This window comes from Barbus barbus, assembly GCF_936440315.1.
Source record: "Barbus barbus genome assembly, chromosome: 21".
Lineage (NCBI taxonomy): Eukaryota > Metazoa > Chordata > Actinopteri > Cypriniformes > Cyprinidae > Barbus > Barbus barbus.
In genome coordinates, this window is record NC_136749.1 from 14,836,011 (window position 1) to 14,858,337 (window position 22,327).

General features: G+C 35.3%; 2 protein-coding genes across 4 annotated transcripts; one reads left to right on the forward strand and one right to left on the reverse strand.

The window, feature by feature from the left end:
- The first annotated feature begins 526 nt into the window (after positions 1-526).
- Positions 527-4,478, forward strand: LOC306887543 (protein C1orf43 homolog). Of its 2 annotated transcripts, none has more exons than XM_079445368.1 (7): positions 527-762; positions 1,092-1,193; positions 1,403-1,511; positions 1,598-1,651; positions 2,846-3,012; positions 3,103-3,161; positions 3,241-4,478. In XM_079445368.1, exons 1-7 carry the CDS (start codon positions 700-702, stop codon positions 3,446-3,448), a joined length of 762 nt encoding a protein of 253 aa, XP_079301494.1. In that variant the 5' UTR covers positions 527-699; the 3' UTR covers positions 3,449-4,478. The 2 variants fall into 2 exon arrangements, with proteins under 2 accessions (XP_079301494.1, XP_079301495.1); XM_079445369.1 differs by having other exon boundaries at positions 537-762; positions 1,366-1,511.
- Positions 4,479-5,573: 1,095 nt separating this feature from the next.
- Positions 5,574-21,878, reverse strand: LOC306887325 (myocardial zonula adherens protein-like). 2 transcript variants are annotated; one of them, XM_079444972.1, is made up of 12 exons: positions 21,300-21,878; positions 14,289-14,357; positions 13,036-13,137; positions 12,836-12,922; positions 12,679-12,744; positions 12,508-12,585; positions 10,292-10,402; positions 8,969-9,192; positions 8,750-8,855; positions 8,572-8,655; positions 7,112-7,206; positions 5,574-6,995 (listed from the first exon to the last, which is right to left on the reverse strand). In XM_079444972.1, exons 1-12 carry the CDS (start codon positions 21,354-21,356, stop codon positions 6,923-6,925), a joined length of 1,152 nt encoding a protein of 383 aa, XP_079301098.1. In that variant the 5' UTR covers positions 21,357-21,878; the 3' UTR covers positions 5,574-6,922. The 2 variants fall into 2 exon arrangements, with proteins under 2 accessions (XP_079301098.1, XP_079301097.1); XM_079444971.1 differs by lacking the exon at positions 21,300-21,878 and adding an exon at positions 18,205-18,271.
- Positions 21,879-22,327: the final 449 nt, after the last annotated feature.

Sequence of the window (22,327 nt, forward strand, 5' to 3'; positions counted from 1 at the left end):
ACAGACAGAGCGGTATTGGTGAAAATTTATATACCCTATATGCCACTTATGAGTAACTCCCTTAAAATAGGATTCTGGAATGTTGAAAGGCATCGTCATGTGGTCAAAAAGGGAAAAAGTAGGCCTATTTTCTTTAAAAAAAAGAAACATTTATCTGATAAGGAGCAAACTTTAAAAAAAATAAACATTAAAAATGTATTTGTATTCTGTTTGCTGTTACATAGGCTATACTAGCAATAGTGAAATATTTGATTGTAGTTTATTTTGACATGCATACAATAATTTATGCAATGATTTTTTTTTTTTTTTTTTTTTTTACAATTTGCAGAGATATTTGTTTTGCTAACCTGAATATGTCTGTGCCTGGCTGAAGGCCCATTGGACATTATTGACAAACCCTGGGCCTGAACTCATAGATATGTATACGTATCGATGCCTTGACTGATGTAGCGTTAAACCGCCGAAGAAGAAAAAGAAAAAAAAAAGGTTTTGTTGCATTATTTATGCCAAGCCACAAGGTGGCGTCACAGACGAATAGACGGAAGTTTTTCGTGCAAAACATGCGACGAAGAAACCACAAGAGATGTCAACAAAAACTCCTGAAAATGCTGCTGTCAACTCGAACAATAAAGAGCTAAATTTTACAATTTAAAATCGACCGATATCTTCCTTTCATGAGCATTTAACAAGGATCTCACAATGGCAGAGGGAAACACTCTTTCCGGTGTGAATGTTGTGCTTGTAATGGCCTACGGCAGTTTGGTAAGGACCCAAATGCATAATATATGTTACGTTATTGTAATTTAATTATTGAACATGTCGTCTGAATACTTAAATTCTTAGTTGACTAATAATAATAACAACAGTAGCAGCAGCGGTAAAGCTGAAGCAATGTGACTGTCTTAAAAACTAGCATTCCCATCCAGTAATGTTGTTATGGCACCCATGATGCCTAAAACATACTGTCTATATAGCCAGCTCACTAACTTTTGAGCCTCTTTCTGCTGATAATACCAGCTAAAATAAAGCAGGCCGTGTCAGAACTGTATTGAGTATGTAATGTGTTGAATGAACCGTCTGTCATTCTGCAGGTGTTTGTGCTGCTGTTCATCTTTGTGAAAAGACAGATCATGCGCTTCGCTATGAAGTCTCGCAGAGGACCGCATGTCCCGCTGGGTCACAACGCACCAAAGGTATCAAATCCAAAATATCATTTGTGTCTTTGTAGAGGACATTTCATTTTATGTAGTCCTCTGAAACCATATTTGCCATATATATATATATATATATATATATATATATATATATATATATATATATATATATATATATAAGATCTTTATTATGCTTTTTGCTGCATACTAGTTTGAAACGCACTGAAGCAAGGCTGCATCTTTCACAGGAGCTGAGAGAGGAGATTGATTCCCGTTTGTCAAAAGTGAATGACATTCGTTTTGAGCCACATCTACTCTCTAAAGATGACGATCGACTGAAGCATCAAGGCCAGAATGGTGAGAGAAACAAAGTAGAACCTGGCAGTTCTTTGTAAATAGCGTTGTAGATGTGAACACTTATGTCTGTGTTTGTGTTTGTGCAGGTTGTTATAATTACCTCTTCAGAATGCAAGCATTAGATGCTATCAGAGACTCTGGTAAGACCCAAAGATTATGTCGTGTCAAGCCCAGTGGTTACTGGAAAGACATTTTATATTAATTTACATTAAATTATATATATAGAAGCCTAAAAGTTTTCATTTTAATTTCATTTGTTGATTTGAGCTAGAAATGATTACAATTATACAGTAGTTTAGAAAATAAAGTTTTTATTTCTAATTTCTAATTTATTTTTAGTTTACACTTTACATTTTATTTTGACCCTGTCATTATTTGAGTTTTTTTTCTCTACTGTCGTTTGTTAATTTTATTTGTAGTATTTTAGAGCTGTTAGTTAAGAGGTACTGTATCTTTGCTATTAGTGGTATTTTAATGATGTTAAGTTTCACTGCTCATCTAGTGACCTTTTCATGTGTAATTCAGACAAGTTATGAGGATTAATAATAGCTGTGCTTAAAAACCTAAAATGATTTTAAGGGCATTTGTTTATTTCATTTAGTTTTGGAGACGTTAAAATTTATTTTTAGTTTCAGTTCTCACTTTTAGTTCTCTGTTCAGTTTCATTTGTTTCAGTAAACAAAAATATTTTTGGTTTTGTTTTCTTTAACATTAATAATATTGCCATACATTCACAAAACACAATTTGCAACCCTTTTTATATACTACCATTACAAAGTTTTTTTTATTTTTTTTTTTAATGTTTGTTAAAGAAGTCTTATATTGCTCAAAAAGACTGCATTTATTTGATAATAAATACGGTAAAACATTAATACTGTGAAATTATTCAAATTTTAAGATAACTGATTTCTGTTTTAATATATTATTCCTATGATGCAAAGCTGAATTTTTTAGTAGTATTCATATATAATATAAATTACATGAATATAAATATATACATGTAAACATTTTCAAAATATATACTGTGTATGTGTGAATAATAAATATACACAGTACTTTTATTTAAAAACTTTTATTTTTGGATGCGATTAATTGTTTGACAGCACTAAAATTTATAATCATTTAGTTACATTATATACATAATGGAATATACATTTAATTTTAACTTATGAATTAAATATGTAGTGTTAACTTAGAATTAAACTCATATTTATATTATATTTATATATTAAGTTTATCTGGTGAAAATAATTTTGTAATGAGCTTGTGAAATAGAAAACTATGCATACGGGTCTAGCTTGATCTGACGTGATCGGGTTTTGGCCCACCTGTAGATATCCCGTTTCATGAGTTATGTCGCAGTGCCAGCTCTCTGACCGGCCGCCGCTACAGGAAGTGGCTGCAGGACCTGCGAAACTCTCATTCTCTGTTCAAATCGAGTCACAGTGCATTAATAGATGGCTTACTGGAGGGCTACGACAACGCTCGCCATGGGACTGGGGTCAGTCTGAGTTCAGATGTGTTAAATGCTTATGTACAGCAGGGGGCGCTGCAGGACACAAATAAGAGGCTTGTGATTTCTTTCCTGTAGGTGTTTGGTGAGGCAGAGTTTGTGAAGTATAAGGAAGATCTGGCAGAACTGGCTGCTGTGTAAGTGCTGCTGTCCAAGTTTTTCTGTTTATCTCAAATTATCTCTCTACTTACTCCATTCTTCCTCATTTCTCCACAGTGTGAAGACCCACTCCAGCACCACCAGTCTAAACCAGCAGCACCAGTCAGCAGCTAAAGATCTGACCAGCTCCCCCGGCCCATCGTCTGCCTCTACCATTCAGGTCACATACCTGCCGTCCACCGGCCAGCGCAGCAAGAGGCCCAAACACTTCCTGGAGCTCAAAAACTTCAAAGACAACTATAATACACTGGAGAGCACACTTTAGAGAATGGAACCCTTTTGAGGATCTGTGTAAATATAACTCAGAAACTATGAATCAGAAGTGTTCAGTGCTCACTGGAAAAGCCTTCATATAGAAATGAAAACAGTGGGAGATGCAGTCAAATAGCCTCAAATCACCTTGTTTGAATGTGAGAATGAATTAATATATGAGAAAATCTGTGGGATAAATGTTAGTGCAACTGCTTTGAGAGGAATGTGAGAATGTTAGGTTTGTAGTTTTAATGTTTTTCTGATGGAGCTAACAGGAAGTGCATTTTTGTTTAATCTTAAAAGTCACTGTTTATATGCTTTTATTTGCGAGAATGGCCTTTTAATGTGAATAGGGAGTGTAAAGTTTATATCTTTATTGTTCAAAGAGCACCAACAAAGCACCCTTTAGCTGAGATGGTAACATTTTAACTGGATTGACTTCACTGGAACAAACAGTTGAATGGATATTAAAGGGACGGTTCACCCAAAAATGACCATTTACTCACCATCCACTTGTTCCAAACCTATGAGAGTTTCTTTCTTCTGTTGTGCACAAAAGAACATTTGAAGAATGTTGATAACAAAGCAGTTGACTTCCAGTGTATTTTTTCATGCCATGTAAATCAATGGCTACTGTCAACATTCTTCAAAATAACTTTTTTTTTGTACTCAACAGAAGAAAGAAACTCTTAACAGGTTTGGAACAACTGGGGGGTAAATGATAGAATTTGCATTTATGGGTAAACCAGCCGTTTAACTATCCAATTTTATACTAAGGCTACTTCAGTTTGAGATTTCTAAATAAGAACCTGTCCCACCTCCATAAAAAGAGCTGTGCAGAGGACAAGATAACTACTGATTATTTATTTTTAAGTGCAATTTAAATTTTTAAATGAGTCGATGTAAATGTGTGTATAGGAAGAAAAGTGTGGTTTGAGTCATGAATTGATATGGTTGTTGTATGAGAGACTGTCTATATTGACTTTCACTGTATTCTAAAGTCTTGTCAGATCTAATAAAGTGTCTGCGTCATCTGTACCTGCGCTCCTCTGCCAGTAGTAGTCTCCACTAGCCAGACGTCACTGGTTCGGTATGTAATCCAGGGCTGGCCAATCCTGCTCTGTTCCTGGAGATCTACTTACCTGTGCAGTTCTAACCCTGCTCCAGCACACCTGTCTGCAATTATCAAGTGCTTCTGAGGAACTCAATTGGCTGGTTTAGCTGGTGCGTGTTTGATCAGGGTTGGAGCTGAACTTTCCTGGAAGGTAGATCTCCAGGAATAGGACTGGGCTCCCCTGATGCCATCTGTTCATTTTAGTTTTTTTTGACTCCTTATATATTATATATATATATATATATTGTGTATAAGCGTCAATATCATACAGAGCTGTTTCAGACCTTTAATATTTCTTAAATAGTTAATGCATACAATACAATACAATAGTTAATGCATATAATACAAAAATGTTCATAAGTTTCTTTTTTGTTTTATTGAATGATTATTTTTGTCTTATGCTCACTAAAGCTGCATTTATTTGATTAAAAATACAGTAATATTGTGAAATATTGTTCCATTTTAAAGTAACTGTTCACTATTGAAATATATTGTAAAATGTCATTTATTTCTGAAATGTAATTTAAGTCTTCAGTGTCACATGATTCTTCAGAAAGTTTTCTAAAATGCTGATTTGGCGCTGAAGAAACATTTCTTATTATCAAAGTTGCCTCATATATGATACATTTTTTTTTCCAGTATTATTTGATAAATACAAAGTTCAAAAGAACAGTATTTATGTGAAATAGAACATAACGTTGTTTGCTATAGTTACGTTTTAAATGTATTTACTATGACTTTTGATTCATTTAATGCATAATTGCTAATTGTTAATATTCCACAGTAGCGTATGTATAAGCAACCTCCTAACAGGCAATTGTCACCCTAACACAACTTGAAAGTAATGTGACGGGAATAAAATAACATCCTAGTGTGTTTACAATGGAGATCAGATTCTGTGGAACTACTTCATATCATAAAATTTTGATAGGATATATTTTTGTTTTTAAGATGCCATAAAACTAACCATATAACCATAAACCACATTCCTTTGCAGACACAGAAAAGGCAAGACAACAACAACAACATTCATGAAACTAATTTATTTAAATATACAAGATGCCATTAATTCAAGCATTGCAAACCACTCGTTTTTACTACAAAAATATAAAAAAAATAACAAAAGATGTTACATGGTAATATGGAGCCTTTCTAAGAAATTCACACACGGTTAAAAGTTCAGGCAAAGAGAAAATATACACACTATCTACAAATTTGAAGGTGGATAAACATGGTTATGAAATGCATTTTTCAACACAGCCCTGCCCAGAAATAAATGAACGAAGCATAAATAATCTCTGCTGTGGTATTATTAACGGTTCACATGACATTACTTTGAGGAGGGCAGGTGCTCCGGCCAATCACATCACTTCTCTAACTAGGTGTTATAAAACCAGTTTACTGAATGTAGGAAATATCTAACCGAGTAACTGTAGACTGTACTGGATAACAGAGGTCACACTGTGCCCTACTGGCCTGAACTGGTCTGGCTCACTGGAAGTGTTACATTCTTTCAAACTTATGAAACACTCACAAGGCGTCTTTGTTTTTCACAGAAGGTGAGTCATTGCATTCTCCCTGCTGTGTCTCTTTGATTGAGAAAAGCATGTAGCAAAAATAAATATTTTTGTTTCAGGATGAACTTGACTCACTGTCTCCCCTTCAGTTCTTTCAGGACCATCAGTTATCAGAGAAATGGGGGCTGAATGATTGCAAAAATAGTCACAACAGCACCACAGAACACATTTCCTGCCTTTACAAATAGATACAAAAATCCTTCATCCATCTTTAATTCACATAACTTTGTTCTTTTAAAATAAAATAAAAATATTCTTCCCATCCATTGTCTCTAGTTACAACAGAATTTCACCTCTGATTTTTGTGAACTCAGAAACCCACTAAAGTTTAGCCGAGCTAATGCCGAAGGAGATTACGAGAGATAAGGAGAGCTCAACGAGGGTGTTTAGCAATACAATCTGTCTGTCTATTAATGTTGAGTTAAAGACATCGTCTTCAGAGGGCCAGCCTCAAATAAACACCAAAATACCCCCAGAATCCATCTAGAAGCCCTTCACAATTCTCACAATAATGCAAATATGAGTTCTTCGTTTGTTTTCTTCATTTGTCTTCATATTAATGGATATGTTCTCTTTAACAGTCCCTGTTCTGTCAAATCTACATGGATAATTCATAGTTAGAGTATGTAATAATGGCAATAACAGTTACTCTGCACTGTTAGAAGTAAAAGGCCTTTAGACATTAAAGCAATCACGTCATTTGGAGAAGGTCTGTGATGGTTAGGTTGCTAGTATTCTTCTGTACTGTGGATGGTGCAGTTGTAATAACAGAGCTGTGACGTTGTTGTGGTAATGTTCATGATTTAATTTCAATGACCTTGATGAAGGGGAGGCTCTTGTTGGTCTGGGTGGATGGTCTCAGTGGTTTGCTGTGGAGAAGACACATGAATTTGAATGTGTGGGCTTCTATGTCCGTTATCAAGCATATGTGACAATTTGCATAACAAATTTGCGTGTAGCTATCGGGATCATTTGCATGTCCTACCTGTAGACAATTTGCGCATTGCCATCTGATGGCAGGTATGAGTTTGACCTTTGACTCCCCAGGCAGTAATCCATCTGATCATGCATTTGTTTGTTCTGTAAGCAAAGCACATTCACAAAGGTCAGACGTCAGGAAACATTCATGAGATCAAAGGGTGGGTTTACTAATCGTTTTTGTATGTGGTAAAATGAATTTTATTTAAAAGAAACATTGGTGTGCATTTTCATGAAATTATGATTAGAGAAAAGAATTAAGTAGAACTAAGGTTAGGAGCCAAGAACTGATTCTTTTTCAGAACCGGATTAAAATATCAAATCTAAATGACTCAAATCAGTAGGTTCCTTTTAGTGAATCAAAAACAGCACACGTGTAGTCCTATTCCTGAATAAATGACTCTAAAGAATCGGTTCTTTTTTTTGGTGGCCAAAATTATTAGAACATTAGTATTATTTAAAGTCAGTTATTTCTATGTTTTGCTGTAGTGTGTCAATCCAGTGAGATTTTTGTCTGACAACAGCCAGTGCTCCACACAGAGATCTGATCTGATCTTCATGTAATCTGTCTGGAATGACATGAAGAAACGCAACAAACTGAGACTAAATCCAGAAGAACAAGATTCTTCAAGAAACCTACCTGCAAAGCTACCTGAAAAACTATGCGCAAGGGCAACATCTGCTTTAAACGCAAAGGATGGTCACACCAAATGTTGATTTAATTTAGTTAATAGAAGTTAATTGATAAAGAAAATCTATTTATCACATTATTTTTGACAGCATCCTCATTTTACAGCATTTTTACACAAGTGCCTAAAACGTTTAACAGTACTGTAGCTTTGCAGGTAGGTTTCTAGAAGCATCTTGTTCTTCTGGATTTAGTCTGTCTCAGTTTGTAGACAGAAATAACTGACTAAAAAGCATTTTTAGCTGATGAAAATACTAGTGTTCATTTTGAATCAAACACACACAGCACAACCGGTGCAGATTCCTGAATGAATGACTTTTTTAGTGAATCAAACTAATATAGCCTACATTATGCTTATTAATGAATTAAAATTGGACACTTTTTTGGTTTAATATTTTAATACATACACTGTAAACTAAGAAGTTGTAAATAAAACATTATTAGAGTACAAGAAAATACAATTTTAGTCTTTCTGCTTTAAAATGTAATGTTAAATTCAATGTTGCTTGCCATTCTTTATAATTATTAGTAAAATTTACAAGCAATTTTTAAGTAAAAATGGTTTCGCTTACACCTATTTTTTTTCAGTGTAGTTAAGGGCAATGATCGGACTGAACTGTTGCAATAATTCTTTTAATCTTATGTGTTTATTATTGCTCAAAGAAAAGTACTGCAGTAAAAGAATCGTTAAGGAACCTGAATCATTCAGAGGAATCTGAACTGAATTGTTGGGAATCGTGAATCCCCATTAGATGTTTGTTTATGTCCTGTGGACTGACCTCTGCCTCCAGCATGGCCACCTTTTCCTCCAGCTCTCTGATCACTCTGTCTCTCTCCTGAATCACCATGCGTGAGTTCTGAAGCTAGACGACATACGGATGGAAAGCCTGAGTTAGCAAGTGAAGCTTACATGACAAAATTTGGTATGAGTGTGTGTTTGTGTGCAGACACATGTACCTGTTCAATCATTTGCCGTAGTTTTCTCTGTTGACTCTTGAGCATGTCATCCAAGTGATGAATCTTCTCTTTCAGAATCGCATTTTCCTTTTCCAGCTCTTCTAACCTGTTAAATGATTAAGCAACTGTTTATAGCAACACGAAAATGATGCTTAAAGTTAATAAAAGGCAACATAACATGACAAAATCAGTAAGATATACATGTATCATGTCCCCCACCTCTCTCTCCCTGCATGGCCCTCCTCCCTCAGTTCACGCAGCTGCAGGAGTTCGGATTCTTTGGTCATGAGTTGGTCTCTGAGGGTGGAGCTCTCCTGCTCCATGCCGCCCATGAGACGTTGCATGTCCTCGATCTGCTGATCCTGCTGCTCTTTGCTCTGCTGAACCCTCTTCAGATACTCGCTCTGCTCAGATAACTGCTGCTTATACTGCTCTGCCTCTACCTACAACAAAGAAAAAAAAGGATTATATTATAAGACATTTATGTTTAACTTACACATTTTTCTGCAATAGTCAATTCTTACTGGTCAATCAGTCGCAGGAGTCTGTGATCAAATATTTGTTGTACAAAGAGCACTAAAATGAATATTTGTCCATTGTTATGGAAAGGCTTCAATAAAACACCTTGTAAACTATTTGTCACCTAACATTTACCTCCGGAAAGTTATCCAATGTCCGTAAGTCACAGCTTAAAAAACTAAAATCGTAAATGTATTATTACGTTTATGTCCTTATATATTTACACTTACTTATTTAATGTATGTTAGAAAATCTTCTAATTGTCAAATAATGTCTACATTTCTAAATATTTGGAAGCCAACACAGTTTGTAAGCAAATTAAAATAATGGTAACACTTTAATATATGGACATATTCATAATAAAGCACATATTCCTAAAAACTACCTTACTAAGTATTAATAAGCAGCAAAATAGGAGCTTATTGAGGCAAAAGTCGTAGTTAATGGTTTGTTAATAGCGAGAATGGGACCTTAAAATGAAGTGTGCCAAAAATAATAAGTTTTATTTAATAATAATTATTATTTATTTATTCAAATGTATTTATTTATTTATCTGTCACTATAAGCAACATTTTGGAGAAAAAAGGGAAAGTAAACAACTTCAGGATGATACCAGAGTCCTGACCAGCGTATCAGAAAAAAGTATTTAATTTAAAACAACTTGTCGCGACACTTACATTTGTACAACAGAAGACAGTTTCAGGAAGTTGAAAATGATTAAAAGTTTCAAGCTGTTTAATTTTTCATTGTATCATTTTGACACCAGCTGTTAACACTGAAATCCTTGACGTATAAGACACAAGCAGTAGGCGATTACGAAACTGCACATCATCATGAAAGTATGTGTGCTCTCACCCCTGCACACACGGTTCTTTCCCAACCTGGATCTGACCCAGCTGGCCAGCAGGAATGTCTGGCACTGCATTAGTTCAACTCACCTCTCACCTTCTCTGAAGACAATCTAAGAATCCTTATATGTTAAGAAAGAAACGGATGACAGAAAGTGCATGCTAAATGACTAACCAGCAGTCTTTCTCTCTCCTCCTGGTGCTTCTTCTCTGCTTCTTGGAGCTGAGCATACAGACGTTTACTGGCCTCTCTCATCTTCTCTTTTTCCTGCTCATCCATACTATCCTGAGAGAGAATACAAAAGAGAAAACTTTAATGCAAAGAATCTGGAATTTGTTTGGTTACAGTCAAATTTGTATGTGTGTTCATGTAGTTCTTACATGTGTTTTGAATTAGTTATGCAACACAGTGGTTTAGGCAATAAAAAATCGGAGCAAACCGTACTCAATTTTGAGCCAAGTCACTAGTTACAAATTACAAAATTATAAAAAATGACAAATGATGTCCATTGAAACACGCCCACATCTCTCCCAGCGGTTATTTATAGACGTGTGTGAGAGCGAGAGGACAATGTAAGTTAGACAGCAAGAGGGAGGGGCCTTCTCTGCGTGTGCGTCAACAGGGTGTGTGTTCGAACAGTCAAACACTGACGTACGCTGTCATAGCTCAGCTTTTCCACCCGTTCTCCTGCTCTAACCAGAAGCACACATCCGGGTGGGAGGCTAATCCACACTATTCAATCCAAAAAAGAATGTTGTGCTGCCGCCACATTTACTTTCACCAAGCAACAAAAGATAAGAATTTGAAGAATGTGAGAAACGTTAAAACCTGTTGAACAAATAATGTCGATTATAAAGAACCACGGATAATTATTGCAGGTGGCTTAACGTGTTCCCAGAGCTGCGTGTTTTTGTGTGGTTTCCTGGGTGATTAATTCCTATCTCCTGGATGACATAAATAATAATGGGAGTTTCCCACTGTGGGTTTGTTTATGTGTTGGGTGCTAACAGATTGTTGAGATTTGTAATGTAGGTGTGAATAAGCAATTACCTAATTAACACCCAAGGGATACAGATTTTCTTTATACTGTAGATAACACTTTATACTGTATTATATAACATGGCTGCAATGACACATGCTGGTCATTTCAAATAGATGTTTGTAGAATAACTGAAGTGCCCTTCACTATTTGAATGGCTCATAAATCATGTCTTACTTTAAATCTAATAATATCAACAGGTTTGCGTGAGGAATAGGTTTGGCTTCAGGGGAATAGAACATATCTTTGTTAATATGAAAATGAGGGATGCACAGATATTAACATTTTGGGTGATATCAATAAGCTGATAATTATTTTCATGGCAGATAACCAATAAATGGCAGATATAAAAAAATCGATGCTATTTTCTCTAAATAAATACAATACAATAAAATAAAATAATTAAAATAAATAAAAATACTAAACGCTAAAAAATCTACTGTTTTAAATGCTATATGTAGTTTAAGCATTACAATATTATAATGTACAGTATGTATGTAATGTAAAATTATATTCATTTAGATATTTACTAAAGATTTCATTAAACACAGCTAAACATTGTTAGCTTTGTTGATTACATCAAATGTAATATAAAGATAGAAATATGGGAATTGAGTACACTATTTTGTCGAAATAAATAAAAATATAAAACAACAAAAGCTAAAAATCAATTATCTTAAATGCTAACAATTAATTTAGGCATTGCTATGTAAGTATGAACAAGTTTATTTGAATATTTATGTTCTAACAATTATTATATATTAAATAATTATTATTTTTTAAATAATTATTTATTTTATTAGTGTTCGATGAAGGAAAAAAAATTATAAAAAAGGAAAATAAGCATAAAATGCTTTTGCAGTTGGTTTACATACTAAAAGTGAATTTAGGCATCTCTATATTCGAAATTACAGTATGAAAAAATGTATTCAATTCATTTCAAGCTTATTTGTATATAGCACTTTTCACGATACAAGTAGTTGCAAAGCAGCCTTACAGAAAATTTCTATTTTTAAATTTCTATTTCTATTTTAAAGTTTATACATTATATTTAGTAGTAGCTTATCAGTGGTGACTAAGGTCTATGTCAAGTTGATGTCCATATGGCAGAAATGTACAGTAAAATTCATGCAGTTAATTAGTTATTAGTTAGATATTCATTTAGATATTTGCTAAAGATTACATTTGACAGTGTTAAAAATCATTAGTTTAGAATTTGATGGCAACAAAGGTCATCTAAATGTAAAAATAGAGGAAATAAGTATGCGCAATTAAATATCCAGTATAAACTGATAGCCTGCAAGTGTGTGCGCAAAGCAACAGTGCAGTGCACCTACTGTAAATGTCTCACCTGTCTCTCTAAACCGTTTAAAGCCTTTGTTAGTGCTGAATGAGTGCCATTAACTTTTTTGGGACCTGATAACACCAGCTGAGGGTGAGAAAAGAAGAGTTATTTAACATTTTATGATTAATATAGCACAAAAGCAGTATATATCCAGATTGATGTGTTGTCTTGTCTCACCTTATGTTCTGCCCTGTGACTTTTAGCTGCCATTTGCTCTCTGAGGTTTTTTAGACAGTATCTCACCTGCACACAGTACAACACTATTAATACACATGTTCTGAAAACATCCAAACATAGAAAAGTGGGAAATGATACTGAGGATTTTTGCTCTGACCTCCTGTATTTGTGAAACTTCCTCTGAGAGCATCTTTAGACTCTGTTGGTGTCTGGCTTGTGCCTCTTTGCGGTCTTCCAAATATACCTGACAAGTAAACACAAAGATTTTAAAAACATAAAACATGGCCATTGATAAAATTATTATACATTTAATTCAGGCACTTGTTAAAATAAATTATATGTTAAAGACAGACTCACCTTGATGACCTCACCCTGGTCCTCAGACTGCTTGATCAAATCAGACTTCAATGGCTGTCTCTCATAGGTTGGTTGTACCAAAGCAAAAGCTCTGCCAATTGGCTGGAATGACATGAAAATACATATTAAATCCCTATTGTATGCGTGTGCTATTAACTGCACCTTCATGTCATGCAACATCTAGAGGCTTGATCAGGAGGACTTCTAATAAGTATTATGATGTCTTAGTTCTCTAAAATTTACAGAATTATTTTTACATAAAATACAGCAAAAAATTGTTTATATGATTCATCTATATTTCCAAATAAGAACTGAACTCATACCAATCTAACTTTCCCAGAATCAAACATTACATCCGCATCTCTATAGAGAAAACAAAAAACTCCTTTCTAAACATGAGGCGTAAATAACTTAATAACACACAAAGCGTAGCAGGAAACCCCTAAAGAGCAGGAATGGGTGCAGATGTGGGAAAAGGGACATGGAAAGTTATGCAATTTCTGGAATCTGAAACAATGAGCCTCTAGTCCTACAAGAACATCCCCTGGAACACAGCCAAATGTTCCTTGTGCTTATAGAGCTTTGGCAGACAGACAGACAGAGGGGAATGGACCAAGGAGAGTGTGTGTGGGGTAGGGGTGACGGTTATTCCACTGAAGTTAATCCGAACTGATTCTAAAGAATCACTGTCACAACATAACCATAAATAATCAGCTCATAAACAACAGTAGAGATAAGCATACAATACACAACTACAAACCATTAAAACATGCAAAACTGTATCTGTGGCCAGCTGACTAGTCTTACTTTTCATATTCAGATTAGACCAATTTACCTTTTATGTAATTGAATTTAAAAAGTTATGAGCAGTCTTTAAAAAAAATTAGATGACTAAGCAGTTTATGCAGATGGTCGCTGATATAAATAAACATAGATCTAAATATAAACACATACTGAACATATATTTAGGTTATGTTCAATAATACTAACATTGTCCTGGTATTATATAAGAACATTCTGGTATAACTTCAGCTAAAGCATAAACATCAGAGATTTAATGCAGGAATGGTGTCAAACAGGCACTTTTTCATTCTTCTATAACCTTCCCATGGTCTGAAATACTGAATATATTTTAAAACCATACATAAATGCTTAAAAACATTGAATCAGAAGCTGAATGTGATATCTGAACATGTCAAGACTAGACCATCTCTATCTGACTATGTGTAAAATAGAAAGCAACAGACATGTACCTTATCTGTGGTGGGCGGCTGCTGCTGGGTCTGTTCGACGAGAGTCAGTCTGAGCTTTCTGGTCCCGTTCTGAACAACGACATGAAGAGAAGCACAATTGTGAGTGAGGGATGCAACAAAGAGAACGTTATAGAAAGCAAAAGGGTGGGAGCTGTATGGATGAGGGGAGCATGTGGGGAGGAGAAACTGAGTAATGCCCTCTGAGAGAGAGAGAGACTGACTGGAGGCCAGTGGCTCATTAAAGTTTGGCAGGAAGGTCTGTGGTTACTCAATGCGAAAGCGAAAGGCATTTACAGTCCAGTCTCTAGGATATACAAAGTCTGATTTGATTTGTTCCTCAGCTTCTGGAAAATTCTTGAGCCTTGCAGGCTTCGCCAAAATTTTGTATTTGAATGTAAATTTAAATCGTCAAAAAGATGGAGGCGGGACGCCACAAATCTAAACGGAACAATGCGTTCCAGCGCAGAACGGAATATCACCATGACAACCGGGACAGCCATCAACAACATAAACTATGTCTGTTGGACACAGGAAGAGATAAACAGAGAATATAAAGCTTTGGCAACCACATAAACAGATGAGAGGAAACACTCGTACACAACATAAGATAACATCCACATGACCAAATTTAGAGAAATTGAACTGAATAACTGTATATGGTATTCAAAAACATAATCTGATGAAAAATGTAAAACAATAAACATTGGACCAATTAAACCAACCACAGATGGCTGTGTGTGTCCATGCATAAATCCAGAACATTCTACTGACTCTAAAAGTAGTCTGTGTGAGTCACAGTGGGACGGGAGATCCTGAAAGTGAGCGTGTGGTAGACAGCGTGCACAAACTGTGACATGTTTATTAATTATGTGTGAGACAGGCCCTGTGAAAATGTCCCTGGTCATCACTGGGGTGAAGATCAAGTGTCTAAAAAGTCAGAGCAAAGGTGACAGAGGACATTACACATTCACATGAGACACAATCTGTATTAGATTAGATGTGATTCATATTTACTGTCATTAGGGCAGGTATTATTTTAGCAATATTAGGGTGCAAATAATGTGGGTATAGAAGCCAAGAGACCAGTTTAGTGCAAATGACATCAAATATAAAAAGTCATACAGTCATAATGGGGTATAATGGCAGATGACTGTTACAGTAAAACTGACATCATGTGCAAATAAAGAAGATAATAAAGCTGCAGTGATTCATAAAAATACTGCAAAATATTATTATTACCTACTACTATATCATCCCTGTGTGATCATATAATAATAGGTAATAATGAGACAGAATGTGAGATACAATAAAAGGCAAAAATTACTATAGCAAATGTAACCCTGGACCACAAAACCAGTCTTAAAGGATTAGTTCACTTTTAAAAAAACTTTTGCTGATAATTTACTCACCCCCATGTCATCCAAGATGTCCATGTCTTTCTTTCTTCAGTCGAAAAGAAATTAAGGTTTTTGATGAAAACATTTCTTCATATAATGAACTTCAATGGGACCCAAACGGTTCAAGGTCAAAATGACAGTTTCAGTGCAGCTTCAAAGGGCTTTAAACGATACCAGACGATGAATAAGGGTGTTATCTAGCGAAACGATCGGTCATTTCAAAAATAAATAAAAAAGTTTAAGTTTTTTAAGCACAAATGCTCGCCTTGCTCTGTTCTGTGATGCAAGTTCGTGACGTCACGTAATACGCAATGACTTTGAAAAGGTCACGGTTGACTTAGGCGGAAGTACCGAGTCAGTAGGCTTTTTAATATTAAAACACCCAGGATACGCACACGAAATGGGCATTTTAAACCATAAACTGACACGAAGACATTTGAATATGTGTATATGGTCCTCCTTCCGCACATTTGTAAACACTGACTCGGTACTTCCGCCTAAGTCAACCGTGACCTTTTCCACGTAATTGCGTATTACGTGACGTCACGAACGCGCATCACAGAACAGAGCAAGGCAAGCATTTGTGCTTATAAAACTTAAACTTTTTTATTTATTTTTTAAATGACCGATCGTTTCACTAGATAACACCCTTATTCATCGTCTGGTATCGTTTAAAGCCCTTTGAAGCTGCACTGAAACTGTCATTTGGACCTTGAACCGTTTGGGTCCCAATGAAGTCCATTATATGGAGAAATGTTTTCATCAAAAACCTTAATTTCTTTTCGACTGAAGAAAGAAAGACATGGACATCTTGGATGACATGGGGGTGAGTAAATTATCAGCAAAAGTTTTTTTAAAAGTGAACTAATCCTTTAAGTCGCTGAGGTATATTTGTAGCAATAGCCAAAAAAACATTGCATGGGTCAAAATATGCATTTTTCTTTTATGCCAAAAATCATTAGGATATTAAGTAAAAATCATGTTCCATGGAGATATTTAGTAAATTTCTTACCGTACATATCTCAAAACTTGGCGATGTTCTCAATATTTAGATTTTTTTGCACCCTAAAATTCCAGATTTTCAAATAGCTGTCTCTCTGCCAAATATTGTCTGATCCTAACAAACCATACATCAATGGAAAGCTTATTTATTCAGCTTTCAGATTATGCATAAATCTCAATTTAAAAAAAATTGACACTTAAGACTGGTTTTGTGGTCCAGGGTCACAAATGGAATTATATAACATTATGTGATAGAGTAATCAAGTACATTTCTATTCCTATGACAAACAATGCATCATCTGTGGTATGTGGGGAAATAAATGATTCAATATACCTCAAAGGGATATATGGAAGAGTTTAGCATATTATATGTAATAATATTGAACAATATTCTCAAGATTTTAACTTAAAAGTTATTTTATTGGTCTGGAGTTAACAAAAGTATATGGTAGCTTTGGCCACAGAATAAACAAATTAAAAAGGTATTAGTTTCTCAGAATTGAATTTTTATATAATAATTCTGAATTTATATCTCACAATTTTGAGTTTACCTCTCAGATTTAAGTTTATGTCTCAGCGTTCTGAGTTTAAATCTATAAAAATGTATTTGCATAATGCATACACGTGAACTTTGACATGTCCAAAGCCTGTTTCTGCCACAGAATAACTAAATTAATTATTTTAATTTTTTTATCTCACATTCCAGACTTTTTTTCTTGCAATTCTATGAAAACAGTCAGAGCTGTGAGATTTACTTTGATCAGGAACTGACTCCAGTATGTGAAATAGCTCTGACAGAGATAAAGCACTTCCAAATCAGTGTCTGAAACTGAAGGAGGAGGCTACAACATTATCAGACTCTATATTGACTCTGAACATGTGGTTCAGAGTTTAGCCAGCCATCTCAAGGGAACAGGACGTCTGCATGTTTACAAAATTATGTTTGACAGATGTCGATTAAATTCTTTGCAGCTGACCAGTCTTTTGTCTCAAATCGAGATCATGAGATCTCATGTAATTTGCATCTGTTGTAATTTCGAGATCAGGCAAATATTAAGTCATGATCATGACAAAACAAGATATGAATGATGCTATACAGTTCACCAAACTACCACAGCACACTCTGTAATCAACATGTTTCGTCAAAAACATTCCATGTAAAGCTGGAAGTTACACACACCACTGTATTACATGTCACAAAGACAGATTACATCATTAGTCTGTTGATGTAGGTTTGTCAACGCAAGCTGTCCGAAGACCTATTAAAGACCTATTATTATTGTACCACTTACTAAATCTCTAGACAAAACACAGCCACTCCTCGACCCACCTGGTCATAACAACACATTTATCTTAATCCCATAAACGAGACAAAACAACGACACCGCACCAGGAAGAAGGACAGACTCACAACTGAAAAGTCAGTATCAACAATACGACAACCAAATCAACAAAAAGTTGGTTTAGGTCTCTAAACAATTTTCAAAGTAAATGAATATATGCCTTAATATATTTACCCGAACAAATCTACAGGTACTACTGCAGGGAAGTCTTATGAATGTGTGCGAATTGGGTGTTTCCATAGAAGGCAAAGCAGCATTTAGAGAGCCGAGATCAGTCAAGTTCAACACCACACCTCTAACCAAGAGAACAACAAAGACACACACCTGCAAAATGACACGCACCCAGCACAAAACTATTTTCGTGCCTGTAATGGGAGAGGATTAAAAAAATCTATTTGGAAAGAAGTTTGTAAGAATTATGCTCGGGGCATCAGAGCAACAGGCTATTCATTACAACAGAGCGTCACAAAACTCTCTGATAACACGACATCTCCCTTTCAAATGGACATGCATACGTATAAACATGCATACAAATTTGCATGCAAAGTCTCTGACTGACAGGAAAGATCCTTATTTAGAGATTATATAAGAGCTCTGTGATATTTGCATATTTTGTGTACCAAGGAAATAGAAAAACAGAGGCGTTGGGGCCAGGGTATTAAGAAAGCAAATAGACATTTAATAAGAGATGGAGTGCAAGGTGTTTGTTCACTGCAAATCAAACCAGGTCAGAGTGAAACCTGAACGCAGGTGTGAGGTACAGAGCAGAGAGACAGAACGAAAAGAGCTTCAAGAGAGAGACAGGACATAGAGAAAGGATGGGTGAAAAAGAGAGGGAACATAGGGGGATTGTTTGAGAGCCATGAATGGAATGTGTCATTGGATACAGGCCTCCGGCACTCTCAATGAGACAAAAGACTCAGCTAATCACAAGTGTTTTTTTCCTCGATAAGATGTAAAGGTCATGCGAGAAATCTGAATAGCAGCTGGAAACCTGAGACTGTACATAGACAATTGTGACTTTATACAAACACTGAATCTGAGTGAACTGAAACATTAATGATGGCACCATTAATCATGTAAGAATGAAAAGAATTGTTTTTTTTTTAAGAAAATATGAAGTTAATAGGTTATGAAATGAAATGCCAAAAATCAATATAGTCAAATCTAAATGGAATTAAATAAATACATAATTTAGATTAGTAATAAATAAATAAATACAAATTAAATTAACAACAAACAAATGAGTTTACATTGTTCTTAATTTTCATTGGTGTACTTAGAAGTGCTTCCAGCATTGTCATGACAAGACAAAATCGCAGTGTTCTGTCTGTGGAACTCTGTCACCTCAAGGCAACACAGCCAAGCCAAGTTTTCACATTGTGTACATATTTGTAACTACTGTATGGTATGTACTCTATATTACCCCAGCATAAGTACCATAGACACACACAGGGCTAATGACTACCAGTGCAATCTACTTCATAATATGAACTTGATGAGAGAGGATAAATTTGTACTTTCACACAAGCCACATAAAAAGTGAGTAAATACAAGTTTGAAGTTAAATATTTGTTGTATGACTCCTAAGCCAATGCCAAAAGCGAAAAAGGCATTGATCAAAGGAGCGGTAAATGAACAAAATAAATAGAGTAGATGGAGTAGAGAGAAATATACTGACACAGCTGGCTGAACAAAGGTTTTTAAAAAAAATGTTTTAAAAAAGCAGGAACGCCTTACATAACCACAGATCATCCGGTTAATCTTGTAAAAACAATATGGCTACAAAAAAGCTTTTGTTGGCTTTTACTTCATATGAAAAAGGGGAAGTTTTTTTTCACCATCTCCAAATCAATGTCAATGTATAAAAATGAAAAAGTGTAACCACGCTTTATTTTAAGGTTCTGTTCTTGCTATTAACAAACCATTAACTACGACTTTTGCCCCAATATACTCCTAATTTGCTGCTTATTAATACTTAGTAAGGTAGTTGTTACGTTTAGGTATTGGGTAAGGTTGTAGACTATGGCCATGCAGAATATGTGCTTTATAAGTACTAATAAACAGCCAATAAGTTAATAATAGGCATACCAATAAGCAACTAGTTAATAGTGAGAATTAGTCCCTAAACTAAAGTGTTACCAAGTTTTCTTTACCCTAATCTACCAGAGAACTACATGGATTCATTAAAAGTACTTTCAGAAGTGAATCTGTAAGTGCATGACTTTCTAAAGAATGCATCTCAAATGGTCTTTGACCTTGTGATGCATAAAAGGTCCATTAAAGAGCTTCCTGTTGAATGATGTCCTGTTTTCATATTTGCAAATGAAAAACAAGCAAAAATAGTAGATGCTGAAAAATATAGGCTACATTATTATCAAGCCATTCTTTTGAAACAGTCTGAATGACCATAATGTTATAAGGAAGGAAACCCTCCACAATCAAGCAAATACTTGAGCCCTGTCTCACGTCCTCTTGCCCACTTTGTATGTAGAAAGCATGAAATATATATTCTGTGAAGCCATAAAACCAGTAAGGGCACACGGCTGCCCAGCAACCTGATGGAAAGCCCAGGTTAATAATCATCTAACCTGCCATTAAACTTTTGAAATACAGTGCAGGTTGAACAGACACGGACAGAGCTGGTATTTGTCTTAACTATCCCCTGTGCTGGCACAAATACTTCTTACAGGTTATTAGGGAAATCAAATATCAAGTAAGTGACATTAAACCAGATTAAGCATCTGTTGTGCATACAGAGAAGGGCAAAGCGAGGTAAAGGAGGGTTAGTGCAGCTTGCCACTATAAATACTGTTAATAAAAAGGGTCACATTTAAACTGAGAAAATTTGGCTTTACAAACTTCATTTTGACTATAAAATTAATGAATGAATAAATGAATGAAGCAGTGGTCCTTGTAGGCTTGAGGGAACACGTAGCGCATTTAAAATTTTACCAGGAAGATGCGTTACAGAGGATCAAAGTTCTCTTTTATAAGTATGATAAGAAAACGACCCAGGAACCTTTGGCAACACGTGTTAACATTTTCCATCAAAACTATTTTAGTTATATTTGAATCAATTTCACTTGTGCTTATCCATCCATATTCATATAGGCTATATATTCACAAGAATTGTATGTGTAACTTTGTTTCAGATAACAATCAGACCTGTGTAAAACTATGCAGACATTTAAGTGAAAACAGTCACGTTTGTTATTTTTCCAGAGATAGCAAACGATAAGTAGACAAATGAATAAATTGGTACATACCATTCTGCCATCCCATCTGATTTCATCAAGTGTGCACATACTCCCCATTCGATTCATTTTAACTTAATGTTTCAAAACTAGAAAACTCTTAAATAAAATCAGATAAGAGCAGAAGTTGAATATCCCGCTGCGCTGTTGTGTGTTGTTGTGTTCTGATATCTTCAGTCACGCTGAATAATAAATAGCCTCGGTGCAGGTTTAGCCTCGAGCTGAACCGTTCTGTCAGACACTCCTCTCCTCCTCCCCGCCCTCTCGCAGGTTTCACGGGTCGTTATAAAGCCTCAGAGTGAAATCTGTCGTGTGACCTCATTGCTTCGGCATGTCTCCGTTTGTTTTCGCCTCAGCCCGCGGGAACAGCGTCATGTGGCGTGTTTCACCTGAGCGACACGATCTCATTGCACTATCCCGAGGTTACGGAAAATGAAGCAATGCGATTTGATAGAAAATATATTTAAAGTTAGTCAGTTTCTTCAGAGTGATTGCATAAAAACAGGCCTGCCTAAGAAGTCAGCAGACACGCTTTAAAGTCGAAGGACATCAAGAAGTGTGACTGCATACAAGTTCATAATTTTCACAGCTGAACATTAAATAGCTGGATATGTGTTGGATAACTAGTTATGATAAAAGTAATAACAATGACGACAACAAATGATGATGATTATAGAAATATATTATAAAACAAAAAGTTAAAGGAAATATAGAATCTAGGAATTTGTTATAGTGACAGAAGCTCCACAGTGCAAGGACAGGACACAGATAATAAAAGAATGATATACAAATAGACAATGTACAAAATAGCAAAAATACAATATATATATATAGACAGTTATGTGTTTACAGGTCTGATATGTGCAAATTTGAAATTAAAAAATAAGTATGTGTGGTGAATAAATAATGTATAATAGTGTTGTGTGTTCCACGTTTAATGTCAAGTGTTCATGAGGTGGATTGCTTGAGGGAAGAAACTGTTCCTGTGTCTGGTCGTTCTGGTTCTCAGAGCTCTGTAGTGTCGACCAGACGGTAACAGT